The sequence below is a fragment of the Miniopterus natalensis genome, chromosome 1 (genome assembly GCF_054644295.1).
Source record: "Miniopterus natalensis isolate mMinNat1 chromosome 1, mMinNat1.hap1, whole genome shotgun sequence".
NCBI classification, from domain to species: Eukaryota; Metazoa; Chordata; class Mammalia; order Chiroptera; family Miniopteridae; genus Miniopterus; species Miniopterus natalensis.
Genome location: NC_142081.1, coordinates 57,821,279 through 57,841,318, shown reverse-complemented (window position 1 = coordinate 57,841,318; position 20,040 = coordinate 57,821,279). Strand labels below are relative to the sequence as shown.

At 34.4% G+C, this 20,040-nt stretch overlaps 1 protein-coding gene across 4 annotated transcripts in view; it reads right to left on the bottom strand.

Annotated features, from left to right (window-relative positions):
* The window catches only part of UBR1 (ubiquitin protein ligase E3 component n-recognin 1), a 111,664-nt gene that overhangs the window by 59,673 nt on the left and 31,951 nt on the right, over positions 1 to 20,040 (bottom strand). For all 4 annotated transcript variants that reach the window (XM_016212308.2, XM_016212312.2, XM_016212310.2 and 1 more), the window contains exons 11-21: positions 19,179 to 19,277; positions 17,854 to 18,011; positions 13,874 to 13,973; positions 13,218 to 13,346; positions 9,361 to 9,541; positions 7,365 to 7,426; positions 6,972 to 7,082; positions 5,980 to 6,045; positions 5,632 to 5,733; positions 3,512 to 3,575; positions 1,552 to 1,676 (exon numbers count right to left, since the gene is read on the bottom strand). In XM_016212308.2, the coding sequence (XP_016067794.1) occupies positions 1,552 to 1,676; positions 3,512 to 3,575; positions 5,632 to 5,733; positions 5,980 to 6,045; positions 6,972 to 7,082; positions 7,365 to 7,426; positions 9,361 to 9,541; positions 13,218 to 13,346; positions 13,874 to 13,973; positions 17,854 to 18,011; positions 19,179 to 19,277 (1,197 nt within the window). The remainder of the gene's footprint in view (positions 1 to 1,551; positions 1,677 to 3,511; positions 3,576 to 5,631; positions 5,734 to 5,979; positions 6,046 to 6,971; positions 7,083 to 7,364; positions 7,427 to 9,360; positions 9,542 to 13,217; positions 13,347 to 13,873; positions 13,974 to 17,853; positions 18,012 to 19,178; positions 19,278 to 20,040) is intronic.

The window sequence follows — 20,040 nt, the reverse complement described above, 5'->3', positions numbered from 1 at the left end:
ACATGCCCATAAGGTACTAATTCCTAAAATAAAGGTAACAAAATAAATGGGATCTAGAGCAAAACACATATGTAAATGTCCAACTGTATTCTGGCTTCTGCAATTATAATTTTTTTCCTGAGTGGCCTAAACTTTTCTTTGAACAAGGATTTTTTTAATGAAGTCATTTAAAATCAGGAAAAGGACCTAGTGAAGATATTAAACTAAGATCATAGCTTCCTATGGTCTTGCAAAAATTAAGAGGATTCCTTTAAAAAAAAAAAGTACTTGGGGTAAGTAGTGAAAAGTTAGATATATCCAAAGCATTTTTCTTTTACAAAGTACGGTATACATATTACTAGTAGTATGTGAAATTAATTTAGGTGGCACACAGTTATGTATTTTTTACATTTTTGAATTATTCACTAATGTTAATATGTATTAAAAAAAGAAACCTACATTAAACTTACTATTTCACTGATATTGCTTAGAAAGATCTAAGGAAAATGTAAGTAATCTGATTTTAAAATGTATTCATAATTATATAATTATTAATTTGGTGAAAGAATGTGCAAAAATTACACAAGTGATATGCCAAATGGTTACAGATTAGAATTAGTTAACAGTAACTAGACTTATCAGGGTGATCACTTTGTAAGGTATATAAATGTCTAATCTCACTATGTTGTATACCTGAAACTAATATAACATTGTATGTCAACTGTAACTGGAAAATTAATTTTTAAAAGTGAAATTGGAAAATGATGTAAATAAAAAGACACAAATTTAGGGGGTGGGAAATGACCAGTAGTTCAGGCTTATCTGTATTCTACTTGTCTGGAAAGCCCTGATAGTACAGATAATTAAATCTCAAGGGAAAAAAATATGAGACTCATAATCTTTAGAACTATTACTTAAATATCAGTATATATAAAACATAAATATCACTGGTGGCATCCATGAGAATGCACCCTACAGACGTCCAATTACAGGGAATAGAGATACTATACAGGCCCATTCTGGGAGACATGGTAAAGCATCAAACCTTGTGTAGGCTACCCAGGAGTCTAGGATGCATCTATCTAACTTTCCTTCCCTCTTTCCTTCACCTGGAGACAAACTTGCATCACAGTCTTATGGCTCCCAATCAGCCTTTCCCAGCTTTCTCACCCCTTTCTCTCCTAGGCATTGTTCCTAATAAAATCTTAAATGTTTTGTCTTGACATCTGCTTCTCAGAAGATCCAAACTAACACACCACCCAAATAATCTCATTTCTGAAAGCTTCACAAAGACCTTTCCTCTGGAAAAGTCTTATTTTAAAGTAAATTAAAAGTCAAGGAGTTTCTTGCTCTAAAATGTCTCCTAAATAGCCAGAATATTTCTAAAATGTTTCCTAATGCCCAGGCTTAAAGTTTATACCACTAAAGAATAAATGGTGATAGTTTTACATCAGCAGAATTTGCTAAACAAATTTTCCTAAAGCTTTGAAGTAGCTCCCAATGAAAGAAAAAGAAAAAAAACTATCCATCCCATCTTGAGGTGAATGAAGTAAAAAAAAAAATTAGTCTTACATTCTCGGGTAAATTTTTGGCAATGGCACTGTGTGGCATGGGTTCAATACAAAGCAAGTGAATAATTTCTCTCATTGTAACCTCTTCTTTGGTCACATTTCCCACTCCAGGTACATAACGCTCTCCTAATACAAACGATGAAAAAAAAGTAACACAATTAATTGCTTTCTATTTAAATCTCTTGCCACCAGGACCACTTCTAGACAAAACATTGCATTAAATTAAGTCTGTGAGAGAGGGACTGAAAATTATTGGACATGTTCCTAAAACTGAAAAACAAGAGTCTATGTGCTGAAAGGAGGAGAAAGAAAAATGAAGAGATCTAAAGATCATAGCCCTCTCTTTCTTTTACACACACACACGTATACAAACACATACTCACACATTATAAACAAGGCCCCTCTATTATATTAGCATGTGTTTCTAATCCAGAAAACAAGGCAGATGGCATTGAATGAGCAGTGGCCATCACTGATTAATAGCTTTTCTTTCAAGATCTTCCTCAATTTTGCCTTTACTTGTTATTTATGAAAGAACAAAGTGAAAACTGAAAAAGAAAATACTTAAAGATGTCTTTATGAGTCAAATGACAAAACAGTTATATGAATCAGGAATGGCTGGTGTTGCTAAAATGCCCACACGATCAGGTGTCCACTTTCCATCTCAAAAAATTACCAAATGGAGAAATAGCTAAATTAACAAGAACTTCATTGGTGTTAACAGCATCTAATTCCCATTGCCTTAAGAAGGTTTACAATATCTGGCTGTAAGTCACCACTAATTTTCAATACTATAACATCTGTACAAAGTTCTATGATATCTACAAGAGGGTTATGAAAAAGACAGTAAGCCTTTGCCTAACAGACTTTAATTGATAGCAAGGCCAAAACTAGATCTTCTGACTCCTAATCTGAATCTTTCTTTTTAATGTTTTCTCCATTTTAAAATTAGAGATTTTATACATATACATATTTTTAATGTTGACTCCTGAATTAATGAACTTAGGAACATGGCAAGTATTAACTAAAAATCAAATCACATAGGAGGGAAAAAACAATAAATTTGAGTAAAAACAATAAAGCAAAATAGAAGCAATAAAATAGTAAAAATATAAAACAGAAAAAATGCAGTATAGTATTAGAAATTTTTTTCATAAAGCATTCCATGAACAAATACAAAAATTCTCAAGTTTTTATGACTTAATAAAGTATATCATTAACTTTAAAAATCTTGTACACACTTTAATTTGTCCATTTTTTTTTTAATCAGTTTCTTATGGAATATTCTGGACAGGAAGAGTTAGTGCCTGGAAAATTTACATCTCACTTAGCAATGAAGGTTGACCATACTTCCTGCTGAGATAAAGCAGCTAGTCCAGCAATGAGCCTTGATAAATAACATGAACCCATGTTTTCAGATTTAGCTAATGGCTAGACTCCTCATCAGGAACTATTAATACAAAGCAAAGTCTGCTGCACTAAAGTAAGAAACGAGAGCCAGAATGAGAAGTTAAGGACTTTTACTTAGCTGATAAAATCAACAGAGACTATACCATAGAACATACAAAAGTAAAAGTATGGCCAATATCTGCACGAAGATATAACACAATAAAAATCTATTTTATTTAGACTTACGTTACGCTGGAATTTCATATCTACAGAAAATTTTTAGCACTCAATGTATAGGCATTTTTCACCTACATTTCTATCTATGATAAATACCCCAGAGCTCTATAAACAAGTCCAAACAATTACAAATCAAATATTGAGAAGTAAAGATGTAACAGCTGTGCTTTTTTAAAAGGCTGAGTTTCTAAATATATTAATCACATTAGTCACATTAATATATGTTCTATGCTATATTTTGGAAAAGAGTAAAATGATAAATTATAGCTCTTATTAATGTTCTCTCTAAAAAGTAACTCAACCCATGTCTATTTCAAAGCATGTTTAAATCTTACCCACAATATAGATGAGGACTTGAAGCATCTCTTCTGTTAATGTATTATATTGTTTAATCAAATCCTATAGAATAAAAAACAATAAATTAGTTGCATAAGAATCCAAAACCTCCACCAACATATATTTCTGGATCAGACTCATGGTCTCTCCAGTCTATTATTTTCTTTCAGACCACAGCAACAGAGAATCATGCGGTGAATAATTCCCTTTTTGACACCAAATTCAACAAAGTTCGTAATACCTGGAATGTAATAAGAACTCGATAACAACTGTTAAATATTATTATTGTTAATTATTCCCTATATAGCCCTAAGTCAACAAACTAATTCTAATCTGTAACTTTTCCTCTATTACTGGCTTCCTTCTTACCTGGGTTAGTGAGGCAGTGGCTTCTAGTAGATACCAAACAACTATGGTGAGAGTACCCTTCCCTAACACATCTCTCATTAAGCATTGTTGGAAATTAGATATTTATTTTCACTAAGTATAAAACATGACCAAAAATTAGCTTATATTTTATATCCTATTCATGGCCCTTTACAAGTGACTTCTAATTTGATAGAATAAAACAATGTGATTCATAAATTCAAAGTAGTCAGGAGCTACTTTATAAACTGGTATCAAATACTAAAACAATGAGGATGTGACAAAACTCCATGAGACAAATTATAGACTGTGAAAAATGTAACAAATAAAATAAGAATTAATATCATTAAATAAGGAACTTTTACAAAAACAGAAAAAGGGCAAAGGACAGGAATGGATAATTCACTATAAAAGGCGAGTAGAAAAGCCAACAATCATGAAAACATGGTAAACCTTACTGATAATTAAAGAACTACAAGTGAAACACCATCTTTCACCTATCAGATCAACAAAGATTAAAAATGCCAGTGCCATCTATCCTAGTACCAGGACCTAGTAACAACACATGAAAAGTAGTAATCAAGGGATGTTACTGGTTAACTATTACTTGCTTTTATAGACAGTGATTTGCTGGTCTTCTCTCAAGTGTCTAACCCAGTGACTAGCAATCTATAGCCAGTGGGCAAAATCCAGCCAAAAGCCTGTTTTTATATGGCCCTAGTAGCTAAGAATGATTTTTCCAGAAAAGCATGTGTAATCAATTGCATGATAGGGAATACTAGCATTGAGCCTCAATTAAATAACATGCTATGACAAAAAAATACGTTCTTTTCGTTAGTATTTTTCATTTCATCAACAAAAATTGTGGAAATTTATTTCTATTTGCTATATAAGTACCGACTTACGATATTCAGTTTGGTCTCCTAGCCCACAAAGGTCAATTGGAATTATTGTTAAAAAGGGACCAATTACTGTTTCACCAATTCTAACTTTATATGTAATTTAAGTATGCTATTCTGTGGTGTCATTTAAAAAATTCATATTTATTCACTATACACAGGTTTTCTCTTTTTTTGATTATTGTTACTGTTTTTCAGTTTCAAAGGAAGCTCACGTTTTTAGGCTATTTGGCAACTTGTTTTTGGTGGGTGGGTGATGAATTATGTGCAGTGTGGTAATTCAGATCACCTAAATATATGTTTCAATAAACACAATCTAGAAAGGCAAAGAAGAAGGAAGGGAGAGAGGGAGAGAGGGAGAGAGGGAGGGAGGGAGGGAGGGAGGGAGGGAGGAAGGGAGGAAGGGAGGAAGGGAGGAAGGAAGGAAGGAAGGAAGGAAGGAAGGAAGGAAGGAAGGAAGGAAGGAAGGAATAATGTAGTTGTATATTTATTTAGTGACAAGAAAAAAACCTATTACAATATTTTATTAAGCACAAGAGGCAAATTACAAAATAGCACATACAAAATAAGACAATTCACCAAAACTTTAAAAGTGATCATTTCTAGGAGGCATGTTTCATGTGACTTTTTCTTCATTTTTAAAATTTATATACTCTAATTTTTATAGAGTAAAAAGAGTACATATGGAAGTATATGTAAGAGTATATGACTATCTATGTAGATATATATGTATGTTAAATGTATGTGTGATTTTTGCAGATACAGATAAAGAATAACAATCTTAAATATGATTTAAATTGTTAACAATAACGTTTTATTTGGAATTAATTCACATCTCAGTTTCTGTTGCTTACCTGGTCTTTTGTGGATATGGTTTTGTTAAAAGCATCAGCAAGTTCATACCTCTCAAGTACCAGTAATAAGAACTTGTTGGGATCCATTAAAGATGCACCAATCTGTGAGAGACACACAGCACCACAGTTATTGGGTTTTTGTGGGAAACATTAAACAGTAGTACTGTCAGGAAAATTATAAAGTCTGCAGAAGAAAATGTAGTAGTTCCTTCCATTTCTATATCATATTTTAACAGTGAGAAAAATTTAAGTAAATACGTTAAAAATAATTACAATATCTTCTCTTATTACCAGGAATCTAAGAAGGAAGGTTAAAACATAAATATCAGAAGTAATTTAAATAGGTACCTGAAGCATGATGATGTCTTTATCGTACATTTCTTCTCTGCACTTAACATCTTGGTAATAAAATACCTATAAAAAAAGGTAGAAAAGCAGCTACAAAAATGATTTTATCTCGAACAGAATTCTCAAGCAAAACTATTCTTAAAACTTCCTCTAAACTAGAAACCACACGAATTCCTTAGTGGCAAAAAATAAGTTATAAATCTACAAATCATTTTAAAGGATTTGTGAGAATAAAGTGATAAAATGTGGCATGAAAATATTTCAGTTAAAAATGCTCTATATTAGTTATTACTCTCAACATGCTTAGCAAAGAAATTTATTTCCCCTAAGTTTAAAAAACCCACTTCAATAAAAATAAACCAACTTCTACAATCAACCATAACATCATTTTTCTCCTAAGTGGTATATTTACAATTTCTATTTCCCCACCTTTTAGGAAATGCAATTCTCTTTATTTGCTTTAAAACAAAAGGAAAAATTATAAGGTGGCCTTCAATAAGAAGGTGGTAGGAAGGCTACTGGTCCCCAAGTAAGGTAATCTTCAGAAAAGACCTATGTTAATGGGCAGGTTTCTGGTGAGCCATTCCCTTTTTTTTTTTTTTTTTTTAAACTGTATCTTTATTGATTTCACAGAGAGGAAGGGAAAGGGAGAGAGATAGAAACATCATTGATGAGAGTCTCCATTGATCAGCTGCCTCCTGCATGCCCCCAACTGGACATGCAACCCAGGCTTGTGCCCTGACGGAGAATTGAACCGCAATCTCCTGGATTCTAGGTTGATGCTCAACCGCTGAGCCACACCCGGTCGGGCTGAGCCACTCCTTTTAAGGAGAAATGTCTACATGGTCACTAGAACTTTCACTTCTGACTTTACATAAGAAAACAGAAAGCAAATACTCAGCAAAATCCAGGGATACAAGGTAAAATTATACATTTTTTAAAAATCAGAAAATGAACACATTCATAAATGTGAATAATTGGCTTTCCCATACCTGGCTAATGAGAGAGAGTCCATTTCTTCGCCACATCTCAGCAACAACCTGGGCAACCAATACCAGACAACGCAAAGGAAATTCTACTAGAGCCTCTACTTGAAAGTCCTCCTGAAACAGAGTGAGGTCAGTTTTACTATTTATTAGAAGGTGTGGATGTGTCTCAAAGTTATGGCAGTATATATTCTTCAGTACTCTCATCTGTAATATGGAAGAGCTTAAACTAGATGACTCTAAATCCCTGTGATTCAGATTTCAATGTATTATATACAGGTATAAAATTACGAAATGGGAATAGTCATGTGGGTTTCAAAATATTTTTCTTCCCACTCATCAACCAAGAGGTGTTTAGAATAGGATATAAACAAATCAACACTTAATACAGCCACTTACAAAAGGCACAAATTCATGCAGTCTTGCAACAGCGCCCAGCCTGCTTAAACGCACATGAAGACCTAAAGGTTAAAAAAAAAGGAGGAAAATGAAAAAGCAATAAACCCAGTTAAAACTGACTCTTAGTTAACTCATCAAGTTTAGAAGCTTGTGAGATTTACATTTACTGAGTTTAGAAATGAAACCTCAGAATGTAAACTCTGAATTTCTAATTCTGAAACAGTGTTACTAATATATTTAAGATCCTACACTGTGCAAGGTATGCTTATTTTGCTCTTAACCGAGCATCAAAAGAAACAAAAACTTATCTAAGTATTTTTTTAATAAAATAGAAGCAACATAAAATAACATGTCCATTATACAACATACAAAAAAATAACTGAAAATGAATCAGACCTAAACTTAGAGGAGTTAAAATGATAAAATTCTTAGAAGAAAACAGGGAAAAGGCTTTGATGACATTGGATTCGGCAATAATTTCTTGACTATGACATCAAAAGCACAGGTAACCAAAGGAAAAATAAATTAAACTATATCAAAATTACATTATTTTGTGCATCAAAGGACACTATCAACAGAGTGAAAAGGCAACCCACAGAATGGGAGAAAATACCTGCAAATCATGTATGATTGTAATATATAAAGAATATATAAAGAACTCCAACAACCCAACAACAAAATATGTGATTAAAAAATAAACCAAGAACTTGAACAGGCATTTATCCAAAGAAGATATGGTCAATAAACACAGGAAAAGATGCTCAATACCACAAACCACTAGAGAAATGTAAATCAAAACAACAATTGAGATATCATTTCACACTCACTAGGATGGCTATTAAAAACACAAATAGAAAATAAGTGTTGATGAGATGTGGAGAAACTGGAGTCCTTGTACATTGCTGATAGGAATGTAAAATGGTACAGCTGCCACGAAAAACAGTATGGCAGTTCTTCAAAAACTTAAAAAGGAGAATTACCTTTAAATCCAGCAATTCCACTTACAGGTATATACCCCAAAGAACTGAAAGAAGGACTCAAACAGATATTTGTACACTCAATTTCATACCAACATGCCAAAAGGTGGAAACAACAGAAGCACTCATTGATGGATAAATGGATAAACAAAATGTGATATATACATATTACAGAATATTACTCAATTTTAGAAAGGGAGAAAATTCTGATACATGCTACTACATAGATAAACTATGAGGACATTATTCTAAATGAAATAAGTCAGTTATAAAAGGATATGTGTATGATTTCATTTACGAGGTACCTAGAGTAGTTAAGTCACAGAGACAGAAAGTAGAAGAGTAGCTGCTAGGGGACTATAAGGAGTGGGAAATGAGGAGTTATGTTGAATGGGTATAGAATTTGAGTTCGGGAAGATGAAAAAAATGCTGGAAATGGATGTTGGTGATGCTACACAAAACAATGTACTTAATGCCACAGAACTGAACATTTAAAATGGTTAAAATGATAAATTTTATGTTATGTATATTTTACCACAGTTAACATATACACTTCTATAAAGTTGTTAAAAAAACAACAAACCCTGACAGGGCCAGTTTACATGCAAATACATATCAAAGAATGAATAAAGAAAATCTATGATCTTTCTTTTGGTGGTGAAAGAAACAGTGACAATACCACCACATTTCTGCAATTAGCAGAAAAGAGACTAAAGACCAACAAGATTTTACTACATTGAAATTTGGGCAAGAGATAAGTTATTAAGTTAGTCTTCCTTAAGTGTATACTACAGAATCCATTAGTTGACCAAGATCACAAAAGGCCCAGGAAAACAACCATCTTTAGATGTTCGGTGACAGCTCTTTGAAGGACAGTGACAGTGACAGATCTTAACTGCAGTATCTGATTTGAGTATGCCTGTACATATTAAGCATAGAACAAAAACAGAAATGATTCTACTACTCTGAATATCTAGGACACAAAGCTAATAGAAACATGCAAAAAACCAAACACTCACCAGCAAGAGTCCTAGAGAGTGGAAGATGTATGCTTACGAGATCTTCAGATACTCTGTAGGACTTGGTTTCCAAAGTATGACCACACAATTGTACTACTGTCTTGCTACTAGACATAAAACTTGTACTACACCTCATCACAGCTTTGTGACATTCTTTATAAGCCACTAGTAAGAGTTCTTCCTAAAAGAAAAATGCAAATAAATTATCTACTTTATCACATTATTCAATAAATATTTACTAAATAAAAACACAAAATTGTTCTGTATATTACTAGGGCTACCTCCACAGGACCTGCAAACCAGTAGGAAATATAAGATAGAGGCACATGCACACACACACACTTACAATCAAAGTAAAAAATTGTAAGTACCATGTAAATGATAGAAACTAATTACACTAAGAGGGGGGAAAAAAGTATCACAAATAATTGGGAAGACATATTGTGAAAACAATTTTGAGTGGAGTCTAAAGAATATGCAGAATTTAAGTATGGAGAAAAGAGGAGAAAACGATGGCAATGTAAGCAGAGATACAGAATAAACAAAGAGAAATAAGGGGAAGTACACCTCCTGTTCAGGCAGTAGAGAGGAATAAAAACTAGAAAAATCAAAGGGTTTATGGATGGAATTAATGAACAAGTAAACTGGAAATATGCCTTGAAATCAGCATGTGAATAAACTGATGTATCTTAAGTATAATAATATAGTCAACTCACTACTTCACTAATTAATGGGTGTCAACAGAGTGGGAATGTTAGGAACCAAGGAAACCAATAGGAAGATTACTACAAAGTCTAAGTGTAAGGTGATAAAGTTCTCACCTAGAGTGGGGGCAGTCAGGACAAAAAAAATGAACCCATAAGAAATAAGTCAGAAGTATAAAATAAATTTAGGGTAAGGAAGATACAAATCCGGGTGTGTATGGCAGAAAGAGAGAAGTCAAGGTCACTTTTTAAGACAGTGTTTCTCATACTGATTCTATCTGGAAAAAGGAATACTATTACCAAATAAATTTTGAGACTATCCCTCTTAGAAATTAGCACATTAATTAAAGAGTTTGAGAAGTTCAGGGCCCTCAGTTGGTTAGAGCATCGTCCTGATACACCAAGGTTGTGGGTCCAATCCCCAGTCAGGGCAAGAATCAATTAATGGTCCTGGCCGGTGTGGCTCAGTTGGCTGGGTGTCATCCCATACACCAGGAGGTTGTCGGTTTGATTCCCGGTTAAGGGCACATGCCCAGGTTGCATGCTTGATCCCTGATAGGGGGCATGCAGAACAAAGCCAGTCGATGTTGCACTCTCATATTGATGTTTCTCTTTCTCTCCCCCTCTCCCTTTCTCTCTCTAAAAATCAATATTCTTTGGGAAAAAAAATAAAAATCAACCAATGAATGCATAAATAAGTGGAACAATAGATCAATGTTTCCATTTCTCTCTCTGAAATCAATAATTTTTTAAAAAAAAAAAGAGTTTTAAAAATTTCAGCCCAGCTGGTGAGGGTCAGTGGTTGAGTATCGACCCATGAACCAGAAGATCACAGTTCAATTCCTGGTAAGGGCACATACCTGGGTTGTGGGCTCGATCCCTAGCAGGGGGCATGCAGGAGGCAGCCAATCAATGATTCTCACCATTGATGTTTCTCTCTCTCTCCCCCTCTCCCTTCCTCTCTCTGAAATCAATAAAAATATATCTAAAATAATAATAATAAAATAAAAAGTTCAGTGGTTTAAAAAAATCCTGTTTGAATTTGTTCAAACAGGAACAAATCTTTTGTGAACACAGAGCTCTTTCCCAATCTTTTGTGAACACGGAACTTTTTTCCTATAAAAAATATCTGTTAACAATTTAACACAGAGAATGCAGTGGCTCTGAGATTTCCCATATGGATGAATGTATGAATCATACTGTCATTAACAGAGCAAGAGCAGTCAAGAAGAGAACAGGCAATTTTGTAACTATGTATGGCAATAGATGTTAACTAGATTTACTGTAGTAATAAAAATAAAGGTTTATGCTAAAATATAAAAGATAAATAAAATATAAACGAACACCCCTACCCCCCAAAAGGGAGAGAATAAGCAAGTTTTAAGCAGAAGGAAATGATGACAAATCAATTTATTATATTCTGAATTTGAAATATAAGTGTAAGATCTAAGCAAGAATGTCTAGCATACAAACAGAAGTGATATTATAGCTTGGGAGAATCATCTCTAAGGAGTTTTAATTGCAGTGGTAGAAATAAAAACAAACTATTGGTTAATGTCTCATTTAGTAGGCAGAAGAAATTGGAGGGAAAAAGCAATCACTGATTGAAATGGGTAGTCAACAGAAATATTAAGATATGTAGGTTTGTGAAAATTAAAGGGAAAGAAAGTTTCAAAAAGGTTAAGGTGCTCAACAGAATACAATGCTACAGACACTTTAAGGAAGATAGGGACTTAGAAAAGACCTCTGAATTTGGTTACTAAATAGATCCTTTGAAATTTTTTCAAAAAGCAGTTTCTGTCAATTGTTAAGGACAAAAGCCAGACTCTAAAGAAGTTTTAGAAGCTACAGAGTGACAACAGTAGATGTAAAGGACTTCAGGTTGGGCAGATATCAAGATAAACAACAAACACTTTGACCTCATCTCTGAGAAGCAAGCATTCCCTTCATAAGGCTGAGAGGAGCCAAAAATATGTGCTGTGATGAGTTGCTGAACAGTATTTCCTGTCTTTATTGTTCTATAAAGCTACTGTGCTAGATTAAGGTCCTTTGTGTCTGTGAGAATGACTAATTGCAGGTGGTGGAGCAGAAAAGGAAAAAGAGAGCTAGAATACAGTTTACAGAGACAGCAAAAACAAGTAAGGGGATTTTTATTCTTGTTGTTTTTAAGGATAGGGGAGTCCTGTGTGTTTATAGGCAGATGAATGAAACAGCAGAAAATACCAGAGGAGACAACTAAGAAAGCAAACTCCAGAAAGAAGTAATAAAGGTTTGGACAAAGAGCCTATGTAGAGACATTAGTTTCAGAAAGAGAAGAAAAGAGAGAGACCAAGAATGAAGATACAGAGAAACTTAGTCAGTGAATAGATTGTGGTGAGAAGTAGAGAGAAACTGAAGAAAATGAAAGAATCTGACTCAGATGTCAATTTTCTCAGGACAGAAATAAATGAGATATTATTCCCAAACGAGAATCTGGGGTAGGATTGTGTATTTAAAGAGGGTTATGGTCTAAAATTATTGCTTAAGGAAATATATTAGTCTTATACTTTGAAATTAATTTTCTTTTCTTTTTTAAATATATCTTTATTGATTTCAGAGAGGAAAGGAGAGGGAGAGGAGACAGAAACATCAATGATGAGAGAGTCACTGATCGGCTGCAGCCCACAACCCGGGCATGTGCCCTGACCGGGAATCGAACCCCGATCACCTGGATCCTAGGTCGACGCTCAACCGCTGAGCCACGCCCGGCCGGGCTGAAATTAATTTTCTTAATGGTTTAACACATATAATAAAGCACTTAACCGAACACATATCCACCCTTCTCCATTGTTGGAATATTTAAAAGTCTATGTTATGTGGTCCTAATTTTCATATTATTTATATTCACATCCAAGGAAAAAATAAGTAAATAAATGTATGTTGTTCTATTTGTTAAACCTCACTATTCCTAAGGTAAATGAAACTACCATGGAGAATATTTTCTAATTAAGAGTAAAAAACTGAATTTTCCTCCTAAATTTAATAAGACAAATTCAAACATATAAGAAACAACTTAATAAAACTTTACATCAAGCAAGTTGCAACATATAACTGTGCTACAATAACCACTAGAGCACATAAAAAGATACTGCTCCTACTAACAATTTTACTTACATCACAAGCACACCACTCTTGGAACATGAGTAAAATATTCTTCAACTGCATCTGTATAGCAATGGCAGCCTCCCAGTCAGGATCCACTTCTATGTGTTGACCAACCTGCCTTCTAATTTCTTCCATTCCCTGCAAGAAAAGAGTGGTTAACATACATGTGGACCTTCTTTTTTGCTCCTCTACTAGCAAAATATGAAATTGTCAGGATTCATATTCCTATATGGATAGCTTAACATGGCTGTTATACTAGGTCAGAATGCATGGGTTCAAATCCCAGCTCTGTCACTTTCTAGCTGTGTGACCCTGATCAAATTATTGCTAAGCTTCAATTCCCTTACCTATAAAAAAGGGAGATGATAATAACTACCTCATAAGATTGCTATGATGCTCAGAAGAGATAATGCATGGAAAGTGATTACTATAGTATCACACGGTAAGCATTCAGTAACATTAATAGCAATAGCAGTAGTTAACTAAGATATATAGAAAGATCTATTAAAGCAGGATCAGTGAGGCAGGTTTTAAATTTTATTTCTACTTTGCTAGATATATTCTTCCTTAAATAAAAACCAAAATTTTCTTTAAAAAATATTAAAGACTGAAGTTAAATTTTTAAAAATAAATGTATCTTACTGATATATAGAACTGCATCATACCTGCATACAGGTAAGAATCTTCAAAAAAGATTGAAAACCTTCAAGGAACTGCATTCTTAATCTTTCTGTCCATACTGTGGGCTTGCTGATTAGGATATACCTATAATTTTAAGAGACAAAGAAATATTTCACTTCCAAGGGCTATAAACAATGTTGATCCATCAAAGTTACATATTGTAATTTCTTACAATTAGAAGTTCTGGACAGAGGTAGAATTATACCAACAAAATGTGAATGCTCCACAAAAGGCAGATGTCAAAGCTAAGCCAGACTTCTGCACTCAAAAGTTAGTTCTGATTAAACGAACCCAGAAGCAACTGAGCCTATCACAGCTGGATAACTACAGTACAGATTTTCTTGGATTATTTATACCCCTCACCCAAAAAGTCAGTTAAGCCCGGGACGGGCTTGGCTCAGCAGCTGAGAGTGACCTAGGATCCAGGCGATCGGGGTTCAATTCCCGGTCATGGCACATGCCCAGGTTGCGGGCACAATCCCCAGTCGGGGGCGTGCAGGAGGCAGCCGATCAATGACTCTCTTATCATTGATGTTTCTATCTCTCTCTCCCCCTCTCCCTTTCTCTCTGAAATCAATAAACATATATTTTTTGGGGGGGGGGGGAAGCCAGTTAAAATCACCGTCAGCCTCAAAATGCATGTCAAAACTGCATGTATAGAATATATGCTGTTTGTACAAACTAGTTCAGAATCTTTTGTAAACTATAAAATACTTATTGTGCACTAAAATCACACACTTCTTTCCCCAAAGGCATGTAATCGTGAGAACTATAGAAAATTTGCAACACATACAGTAGTTTGGTCTAAGAGGATTTAACAACTTTGTTACTGCTGCTCAACATGTAATGACTAGAGATTTGTGAACATCTGTACTGGTTCTCCAGAGCCACTTATTCTTGCAACGTGATATCATTCAGCACAATAAATATACTACTGTTGGAGGTGGGGGGGGGGGCAGTCAGGAGATTTAGAACTAGTTTCATATCCAATGAAAACAGTGTTTATCATGAAATGACTTCTCAGGAAGGAATCTAACGATTATAAAAATTATTTTGCACTCAGTCAATCCAAATCAATTCCTGTTAAACACCAGGCATTGAGAACACGGGGTCTGTAGACAAAAATAGGTGGCAAAAACAGTGGAAGAGAAGAAAATCAAGGGCAGGATGGGACAGTAAGGGGGTGATTTGGCTTCAGAGTCTACTACCCTTTTCAGAAACAGAAAGGAATAGGTTAGAGTAACAAAAAGAAAATATTCACTTAATAGCACCAAAGTTCAATTGCATCTCTTTTCTAAGTTTCATTTTCACAGTGATTAGCAACTGAGAAACAAAATATCCCAACAGATACCTTCCACAGAGTGAGAAATGAAACTGAATAGAAGTTTATTATTTAAAATGATCGTGCGCCCAGCCGGGTGTGGCTCAGTGGTTGAGCATCGACCTGGGATCCAGACGATCAGGGTTCGATTCCTGGTCAGGGCACATGCCCGGCTTGCAGACTCAATCAATGACTCTCTCATCATTGATGTTTCTCTCTCTCTCTCTCCCTCTCCTTTCCTCTCTCTGAAATAAATAAAGATATATTTAAAAAAATAAAAATAAATAAATAAATAAAATGATCGTGGTATAACAATCCCTCCCTTCTATCAGGCAGACCTCAGAGTACTGTGTTCATTTCTTGACAACTAGCTTAACTGGTGTACATTCAACTAAAGCAGGTTCAGTAGAGAAGAGCAACAAGATGAAGGAATTTTAAATATGAAATGAGTATGGTTGAGGAAGCTAATGCAACTCAACCTAGTGAAGACTTGGCAGATCTGCCTGCTGTCTTGCTTCTGCTAGTACCAACAAACATTAAATGCTGAGCTACAGTCAGATAAGTAGCATATATGGTGAGACTATCGAGAGCTATAAATTCTATAAGAATTCAGACTTTATTCTTGAAACAATTAAAAGACATTAAGTATTAGTGGTTATTTCTAACTGATTTGAAAGCAGGGTTTCAGGAAAAGTGATGAATAAATAAGTATATGGTGAAAGAGTAAAAATAAGATATGACTGCAAAATTTTCTATCATGAATGAGAAAATGGGGCTCAATAATTATTTGTTCAATGAAGGTGTATCTGATTGATGTTTTAGGCTAAGTTTCAGAGAAGGTTTTGTTGATGTTTATTTTGTGAGGCTAAATGATGTAGTGAAAAGAACTTCAGTTTTATAGATAAATAGTGCTAGGCTCAAATCCAAAGTATGCCACTTACTAGCTCTGTGACCTTAGGCAAATGATTATAAATCTACAAATAAAGATTATATCACCTACCTTATGAGAATGTTGCAAGAATAAAATAAGGTGAAATAAGTTAAGCTCCTTAGCATATAACATTTACTAAAAAAGAACAGAGGACCCTTGTGAGAGTGAATTACATAAGAAGCCCAGCACGGCATCTGTTGAACAGGTGCTCAAAATATGTTCACTTTCCCTTCTCTTTGTCACCAGAGATATCTCTATTTAGGTAAGGATGTAGGACAGAAGTTGGAAGCATCAGAAGAGTGGGAAAACTTTGAAATTACCTTCCAAACCAGGATCTCTAAAGTTTTACCATATGGGTAAGTATGTAGGGATGTGCTGACTCTAAATTACTCACCAGAGAATAACTACAGTCAGAGATCCATAAAAATATAAAATAAAATATAAAATAAAATAAATAAAATAATAAAGTATAAAATATGACAAGACATGATATGATTATGCATCTCCTCTCTGGATATAAAAATAACATAGTTACAAGAGTACTCCACAGTAATGAGAGCCATAGTAAAGAGATTTTTCCTGTACAGTAGACCTAAAAATGATCAATACACTGATTTAACACTGATAACTTTAAGCACTGCCACTGGGGTTTTTGCATATTTTTTGTTTGTTCTGCATAACATAAATTATGAATAATCTGTGAATCGCAATCGCTAAATGGTGATTCACCAGTGAATTCTTCCACCATCTCTACTTGTACTAAAGATGTGATAACATAATAATTTACTGAACTTTAAAGAAAGGTTTATATGTAATAATCATATTTAGAAACTGAGGAATTTGAAAAGGTCTAGGAGCATTTTCCTCAGAAATATCAAGGATCCAATGCATACTTCCAGAAATCTGTCAAATGTATTTTTGTAACCAGATTCAACTATTTCTAGGTTGGTTTGGAAGCCTAATTGTTTCCAACTCTCTATACCCTATACGGTCACAAGAAGTAGACAAAATTTGAGTTTTTTCCCCCTAGGGACTAGAAATAATTATACCCTGGAGCACTTCATTTAAAATAGCAAATTAAAGAAAATATATTTGTCTTAATATATTCTTAAAAGAATTTTTTGAAGTTTATGATTTATTGAATAGTTGATATCATAACCCTTAGAATATTCACCATTTATTTCTAAAATAAATTTCCTTTTAGGTTCAACAATCTCAAGATGTATATATGATTCCAACTTTAGTTTAAAAGGAAACTCTCCACTCTCTTCAAGGAGAAAATCTTAAGAAACCACTGATGAATATCAATAACTTGGATGTATATGTATGAAAAAGGGAGTTAAAAGAAATTCACATCAATAAGATCACCTGAAAATGTGCCCAAAGAGACTATACAAGAGGGAGAGAATCAAAGTACATGAGTGGAACTAGGTGGAAGGCTTAGTAATTATGATAGAGATTCATTTAGTGACCCTAAGTTGCTGTGACAGGACCCTTCTCAGTATCTTCTTTATCAACCTGGTTTTAACTCTATAAGAAGCCTTCACTTATAAAACATTCATTGGCATGAGACAGAAAGAGTTCTTTATACTTCTCATCATTATAAAGTGAATCCTAGATAACCAAAGGCATCAGAGGTTTATCTGTAAGACAGAATAAATAAGCACACCGTGTTTAATAAATACCCTCACCTTTTACCTCGAACAACTTACTTTAGATCACATATTACAGCATATACTCTTCCCAGTTTGTCCTGGCTATAACCCTGGAAGTTGAATTTGTTGTTCCTATCCAGGTACTCAGGCAAAACTTCTAACAGAGTTTCAGTAATGACAGAAATAACGTTCTGCTCTTCAATAAGATGGCGAGCCTGTAGGATATTTCAAGAACATTATCTTTAGTATTAACCCATCTGGTTGCTCAGTAAGTCTTTTTTTTTTTTTTTAAAATATATCTTTATTGATTTCAGAGAAAGGGAGAGGGAGAGAGAGAGATAGAAACATCAATGACGAGAGAGTCATTGATTGGCTGCCTCCTACACACCCTCTACTGGGCTCCAACCCACTGCCCGAGCATGTGCCATTACTAGGAATCAGAGATCTCCTGGTTCCTAGGTCAATGCTTAACCACTGAGCCACGCCAGCTGGGCTAAGTAATTTTTGATATATTTACTGAGCATCAAACACAGTTCTTAGTCTCACAGAATAGCAATTTCTGAGAAGTTATTTTCTAAAAGTAAAAATTCCCTATTCCTCAGGAACTAGAAAACACCCGTCTGGACACCCCAAGCCCATTACTCAGGTTATCTATATAATGTTTACCATCAGTAATCGCACAATGAGTCAAAGTAGAACAACCATAGACATACTTTGTAATGTCTATCACGTTATTTTTTATTTCATAGACATACTTTGTAATGTCTATCACATTATTATTTATTACAGCACATCCCCCTAACTCCCAGTCCAATGTCTCTTCCCATCCCATCCTTTTCTTTAGACTCTGAAATGGGAAAGTATAGTTAGCCAAACTATTCAAAAGAAAGAGGAAAAGAAGTAGTACTAAAAGGAAGCAGAATCCTCCACTCTCCTCCCAGGTCTATGCAGCACTATATCTCCCACGATGCTGGAATCATACCCTACCTCCTGCTTTATCTTAATCTATCCACTCACCCCTCCCCAAAAAAGCCCAATAACTAAAGAACAACAACAAAAAGCAAAAAAACAATTGTTATTGAAAAGGCACTGCTCCTAAGTTACTCTTGAAACTGAGAAACGAGTTCTGGACTTCACCTGCAGGAATCAGAACATTAGGACAAAGGTAGTGCCGTCATTCCCACTCCACAAGTTATCTTATCTTTGGATACCATTAATGTATTATTCATGCACAGATACCACTTAAGTATTATTCAATTTTCCAAATGAAATTAGCCCAACATAGTGATTCTGACATTGTTTTGATTCAACGCTAAGCAAAATTCTTAAAAAGCAAAACAAGTTTTACTTAGAAAGACTGCAAAGAAATTATTAATACATACCAGAGTAGGAACAGTAAACATCTGAACTGACAGTGCAGTTATAGAGATACTCCTGTCATGGTCATCACTGATATATTCTTTCTGCAGCTGTTTATAATACTGAAAGATATAATAATAAGTGGAGAATCAACTAAAAATGACTACTGAAAACTTAAAATCCCAATTTTAACAGCTGCTTCAAATGTGTTTCTATGTATATGAGACAAGTATTATAATTCCTGTTTCTTAAGGAGAGATAATATGGTCAACAAAAGTATGTCAGAAAGAGAATATAACAAACATGAATTCAGCTGCCCAATCTAGCAGAGTTGGAAGTGAAAAAAAAAAAATGCACAAAACACAGGTAAAAAATCACAGAGGATGGCAATGGTGAAGTATATCCTTTCTCCAAACAGAATCTGGGGCAATGGCTAGCAAATTCTATCCCAATGGTACAGGGCATGGGCTATATTCCAAGTTAGAAACTGATATGACCCAGAAAACCAACCAATCAGATCCAATCCAGCCTTAAAACCGAATGGATGCTGGCTGTACATAACTTCTTATCCACCCTGGTGAACACAGCTGAAATAAGCTGGTATAATGGGAGGATGAAAATACTAATACATTCAGGCATGTATCGAGCACAGTGTTAAATCCTTGATCTACATATTTAATTTTATCCACCAGAACTCCTATAAATTTTAAGAGGTAACCATTGTGTACAAAAAATATCATCTTAGTAGGGAGAATGGATTTTGTCTAAGAAAAAAATTTCATTTCAGATCACACAGATCACAAATGTCTTAATGACTTTTAACAATCTACTGCTAAAACCCAGGGAGTGAGGGATCTTACCCTACAGTATCATCTGCCTTGAACA